This window comes from Pyrus communis, chromosome 2 (genome assembly GCF_963583255.1).
Source record: "Pyrus communis chromosome 2, drPyrComm1.1, whole genome shotgun sequence".
In the NCBI taxonomy this organism is placed as follows: Eukaryota; Viridiplantae; Streptophyta; class Magnoliopsida; order Rosales; family Rosaceae; genus Pyrus; species Pyrus communis.
The window spans coordinates 28662323-28668661 of NC_084804.1; the positions used below are offsets into that span (position 1 = coordinate 28662323).

At 37.1% G+C, this 6339-nt stretch overlaps 1 protein-coding gene across 1 annotated transcript; it reads right to left on the reverse strand.

Moving 5' to 3' along the window:
- Positions 1-5496: 5496 nt before the first annotated feature.
- Positions 5497-6021, reverse strand: LOC137726877 (auxin-induced protein 10A5-like). Its single transcript, XM_068465829.1, has one exon. The coding sequence runs from the start codon at positions 5979-5981 to the stop codon at positions 5724-5726; it is 258 nt and encodes an 85-aa protein (XP_068321930.1). The 5' UTR covers positions 5982-6021; the 3' UTR covers positions 5497-5723.
- Between the last annotated feature and the right edge of the window lie 318 nt (positions 6022-6339).

Below are 6339 nucleotides of genomic sequence, written 5' to 3' on the forward strand. Positions count from 1 at the left end.
ATGGACTGGGAGTTGAATACCCCTAAATCACAAAGCAGGCCGTGCAACTAGATTAACTCACAAGTAGTGGAAGCCATTAATCTATACTCAGCCTCAACACTTGATTTGACAACTACTGTTTGTTTTCTGCTTTTCCATGTGACTAAGTTTCCTTCCACAAGAATGCAATACCCAGTTGTTGATTTTTGATCTACTAAATTTCCAGCCCAGTCAACATCGCAATATCCCATTATTTGAGTGCTTCCATTGTTCTTCATAACTATACCACGACCCACCAATCCATTCAAGTATCGCAGGATTCTTTTAACAATATTGAAATATTCAAGAGTGGGTAAGTTCATGAATGGACTAGCAATACTCATAGAATATGAGATGTCAGGCCGGGTTATAGTGAGATATATCAAATTGCCAACAAGTCTTTGATAGTAACCAACGTTGGGAAGTGATTCACCTTTCAAGCTGAATTTGAGTTTGCTATCAAGATATGTCTTGGCTACTTTGACATCACATCACTCATGTTGGCTTTCTTGAGGAGATCGAGCATATACTTTCACTGGTTTAGAAATAGGCCTTTATGAGAAGATGCCATTTCTATACCTAAAAAGTACTTCAACAACGCTAGATCGTTGATGTCAAACTGTTGTTGTAGGGCTTGTTTGAGATTGGCAATTTCTTCATCACTATCACCTGTGATAATTAAGTCATCAACATAGATTAGCACCACTAATTTCCCAGCAGTTCCTGAACGTACGAACATTGAAGAATCTGCATTGCTTCTGTGAAAACCAGCACTAATGAGAATCGAGCTAAGTTTGGCATGCCAAGCTCGAGGAGATTTTTTAAGTCCATAGATAACTTTATGCAAACTGCACAGTATGTGAATCACAACTTTGAGGATGACCAGGAGGCAATTTCATGTAAACTTCCTCTTCAAGATCCTCATGCAAGAATGCCTTATTAACATCAATTTGATACATTGACCATCCCTTATTCACAACAAGTGAGAAAAGTACCTTTACAAAGTTCATCTTTGCAACAGGAGCAAAGGTTTCCATGTAGTCCACATCTAGGGTTTGTGTGAATCCACGAGCTACCGATCTTGCTTTATGTCCTTCAATTGATCCATCTAAATTAAACTTGATCTTATATATCCACATGCATCCCACAACCTTCTTCCCTTTTGGTAACTTTACAATGCTCCAAGTGTTGTGTTGATCGAGAGCATGTAACTCATCATGCATAGCTTTCCTCCACACTTCAGATTCACTAGCATTATGGAAATTTTGAGGTTCTGTGAGATCAGAAACCTTGTTGAGAAATGCACTGTGAGCAGGTGTAAGCTTGTGATAGGAGACATAATTGGAGGTTAGATGTCGTGGCTTGTAAGTCTCACAGTCAAGTAATCTTGCAAGCAGTTGTCTCTTTTTTGCAGGGTTAGGTCGAGGTGCAATAGGTGTTAATTCATATTCCATTGCTTATGAAGTCACACTTTGCAAGTTTTCACACTCTTCATCAGTTGTATTGCTAGGAGACCGACCTTCATGAATTTGTTCACTCGAAGAGAGGGTTTCTTGAGTAGGTGTGTTAATATTCGAAATTGGAACCTCAGTGATCATGACATATGTTTTTGGTAAGGGAAACAGATCTAGGTAGTTTTCCCCCTGAGTGGTAACTTCAAGATTCTTATTGAAAAAAGGGTTAGTTTCATGAAACCTAACATCCTTAGATACAATAAGTTTCCTAAGTTGAGGGTTATAACATTTGTATCCTTTTTGAGTTGAAGAATACCCAAGAAAGATGCACTTTGCTTCCCTAGGATCTAGTTTATCTCAATATAGAGATTGAATGTGCACAAAACATATGCATCCAAAAACTTTAAGGTGTGAGAGATACATATTTCCTCCTTTTATTATCTCCATTGGAGACTTGAACTTTAACACTCTACTAAGTAATTTGTTAATCAAATAGGCAGCTTCTATAACACCATGTGTGACCAGAATTTTTTAGGCACATTCATCTGCAACATCAGTGCCCTAGTTTTCTCCAATAAGTCATGATTTTTTCTCCTAGAAATGCCATTTTGCTGTGGAGTTCCCACACAACTAGTTTGATGCATAATGCCATTATTGCTAAAGTATTGTGTCATGATTTGAGACATGTATTCTGAACCATTATCAGACTTTAGAGTTTGAATATTTGAAGAGAAATGATTTTTGACAAGATTATGGAAATCTTTAAACATGTCCATTACTTGATTTTTTGAATAATCATCAACAAAGGTTACAAAATACTTGTAACCATCAAAAGATTCACTAATTGGTCCCCATATATCTGAGTGTACAAGCTCAAAAATCTTGCTAGCCTTAGAAACTGACTCTCCCAAAGGTAATCTAGTAGGTTTGGACATGTGGTAGGTTTCACACTCAATTGCTTCTTTGCTTGACTTGGGAAACTAGGCTGACAAAATAGGTTGGGAAGGATGAGCTAGGCGTTGGTGGCACCAAAGGTTGTCTTGGTTTGGAGCTGACTTGACTTGAAAAGTAGTTAAACTATTTTTTGAGATGAAATATAGGCCACCTAGGAAAAAACCCTCACCAATCGTTTTCTTGGTGATACAATCTTGAAAAATTACACTTTGTGGTGAAAAAATGACCAAACAGTTCAAAGTATTTGTGATTTTTCCCACAGATAGAAGTTGAAAAGGAAATAAAGGAACATACAACGCCATAGACTCAATTTTATCTAAAATCAAGTGAACTTTTCCCTTTCCTACAACCTTGGCCCCTTCACCATTTGCAACTGACACTTATGATGGTTTATGCAATTTTTGAAACTCTTTTAGTTTCAAAACTTTGTTAGTTATGTGGTCTATGGATCCAGAATAAACAATCCAAAAATCATGCAACAAATTGGCATTTAGAGTAGGCTTGAAAACATTCAAAATACCTTGAAGGTCTTGCTTTGGCATGAGATCATCATTGACCATAAATCCAGCAAACTTGCCCAACAAAGCCATGATATTTCCATCTTCATAATCAATAGCTTGATTAGCTTCTTATTTTCATGTTTCCTTGTGTAGGAAAGTTGCAAACTTGTTTATAAGGTATGCAGGATTGGTTGTGAACTACTTGTAATGATCATGACTGTTAATAGATGAAGATGAAGCCATGTTGGCTCGGTGGGAAAATTGTTGAGGTTAAGTTCGCCTTGGTGCACCTTTGTCTTTCAAGAAGTCTGGTTTCAACTCTAGATGAAAGATCCAACACGTCTCCTTTACGTGACCATTGTAGTGGCAATGTTAACACTTCAATTTAGGGTTTTTACCTCTATATCCCTTCTCAGTTGTCATGTAGGCTCGAGTTTCAGTAACATTTGCTTTTGTTCCAGCATTCATAACCTTCTTTCTCACTTCTTCTCGTTGAATGGTAGCACAAATGCTTGTGAAGGTTGGTAGCTCAGGATTCATGAGAATATGACTTCTCAGATCCTCATAATCTACACTCAAGCTGGATAATAGCTGGAAGATTTTATCTTCCTCAGCCATTTTTAAGAGAACTGTGGAATCAGTAGTATGTGGCCGGTAGACATCCAGTTAATTCCATATACTTTTCAAAGATCCAAGATGCTGAATAAAGCTCTTACCTTCTTGCTGGATAGCAGAAATATCTCTTTTAAGTTGAAACACGCAAGTGGAATTGTTTTGGTTCCTATACATCTCCTTCACCCTTGTCCATAGCAAGAGAGAATACTCTGAGTAGCAGAAGATTTCAACTATTTTCCTTTCCATAGAGTTGAGCAACCATGACATAACAAGTTGATCTTTACATAGTCAACCTTCATAATCCGAGGATGTATTTTCTAGGGTTGGAACATTACCATTGATGAACCCGAGTTTGTTTCTTCCACCAAGGGTAAGTGTAAGTGCCCTTGACCATGGAAGATAATTGAACTCATTCAATAGTACTGAGCTGAGCCTTTGGTTGGGATTGATACCCACGTCTGAAAGCATCTCAGGCTGAGAAGTAATGGTGTTGTCAACTTCCTGGTTGACTGAGTTTTCTTCAGCCATTTCTTTGAAGATTGAAGGTGTTTACAAGACGAGATACATAGAGACAAGTTTAAAAAAAAAAACCTGCTTTGATACCATATTGACTTTTTAAGTGTAGTTGTTTCTTGTATTGCAAAGTAAAATCATTAGGTTACAAAAGAGGAGGAAAATGTATTTAAGGAGAAGGATTCAGTGCACTTGCAGTGCACGAAGATATCCAAGAAAACCCCTTGAAACCCCCATAAAGGCTAGTCTAGAGGACTTACATCAACATACCTCAATCTCTTTAAATCAAGGAATCTAGAGACCATACACTAATCTCCTTAAATCAAGGAGAAAAAGACTACTTACAAAATTATAAAGTAAGATAAACCTTAGAATCTATAGTAGCCCTAATAAACGCTCTTTCAATAATAATGAATTTGAATGAAGGGACTTGTGGCGGGTTCCAAGAGAGCCTCAGACCTTTCGCCTTCTGGTCCGAAGGTGGACACTTTAACTTACTACTCCGAGGAGCTAATATTGTCTAATTCTCTGTTTTACCATAAAATAAGGACACACCCTTGTGGCGCAAAAAGAAATTACGATTTTCTTTTTGTTTTCAAATAATGTTATGGTTTATTATCATAAGGATTTGACGGACGATAGGAGTGCCGGTTGTCGACTACTTGGCGCCTTCCCCCTTCTCTTTTATCCGGGCTTGGGACCGGCAATGTAAGATAAACTTACGCAAACTGAGTTTCAAATAATGTTATGGTTTATTATCATAAGGTTTGGAAAACCTAGGAAGACTTGGAAAGAGACTCTAAGAAAAGATTTGGACTATTTGGATCTAACATAAGATATGGCACAAAACCGAGCGCAATGGCATTCTAGGATTCATATAGCCGACCTCACTTAGTGGAATAAGGCTTTGTTGTTGGTTTTGTTTCGAATAATGTTATGGCCAAAACTGTTTATTAGATATTCTCAGTGCAACTAAAAGAGATCCTAATGGGATAATCAATAGGAGGGGAATTTGAAGAATGACTAATCCAATATGTTTTTTCTTACCTCTCATCATATGTTTAAGAAAATATTTATAACTAAAAAAGATCTCAATTACATACTAAGTTAAACTGGAAAGGCTACTATGTTTTGGATGGTAAAAGATAGAAGGTCTCATAAGATTGATGCCAACCTTTTGTTTTGAAAAGAAATAATTTCATTGGCGAAAATTTTCGATACAAGATAGAAGGTAACATAGATTATAAATATGTTGCAATGATAACCTTTAGGTTAAATCAAACGATTCATCACACGATCATGAAATATTTTGAGCTTGTAAACGGAAGACCAGAAATGAGGGGAATAGAATTTAGTAAGGAGAACAGTTAGTAAAATTGTTGTAAGCCAGTATGTGGAAACATAGCTGTGTATAGCTTGGATAATGGATAAACAAACGAAGATGAGCAAAAATAGTGTGGATATCTAATTAAAAGTTGCTAGATTTCTACATAATTCAGGGAGACATTAATTTGATTCACTTCCCATTAGAAAAAAAGTTACAAAATGTTTAGATTGTCTACATTAAAAATTTCTATCAACCAGTTAGTTCGTGTAATATGCAGATTTCCATTACGTAATCTCACGATGCATTCAAGTGAGAAGTGAGATGAAGGAAGCCATCTTGTCTTCAAGGAATTGTTAGACCACCCATTGGATGATCAAACCCGAATTCTTCTTCAGCCTCACTTAGCAACTCTTGAAATGAAGGCTCATTAAGGAATGATACTGGAATTACAAATCTCTGCTTTTCGCTCTCGCCAACATAAACTGCAAAATAACCTTTTGGGACGTCTGCTAAATTAGTTGAAGCTCCTCTGGTTGTATTTGAAAAAGAACGTCGAAGAAGTTTCTTAGAAGGAATTACAGCCGGAAGATGGAAACCCATTGTTGTAACTCTCAAGACCAAAAGTAGAAGAAAATCTCAAGGAACTTAGGCTGCAGTTACCTGAAGTCCGCCACTGCAAGAGTCAGGAGAGGCGGCGGAGCATGCCAATACTGCAGCTCAGGGATCTTGATACAGAAATCTATATGAAAGTTCCCAAATGACTTACATTGATTGGTTCAAATATTTCTAAACCCCGGAACATGTTCTCAATTGGGTTGAGGCGTTCACTCTACGGTTTGAAACAATTTGGAAGAATGTGGTATAACTACCTGAGTGAATATTTAACAAGTCAAGGATATGTGAACAACAAACTATACCCTTGTGTGTTCATTAAGAAGTCACATTCCAGATTTGCTAT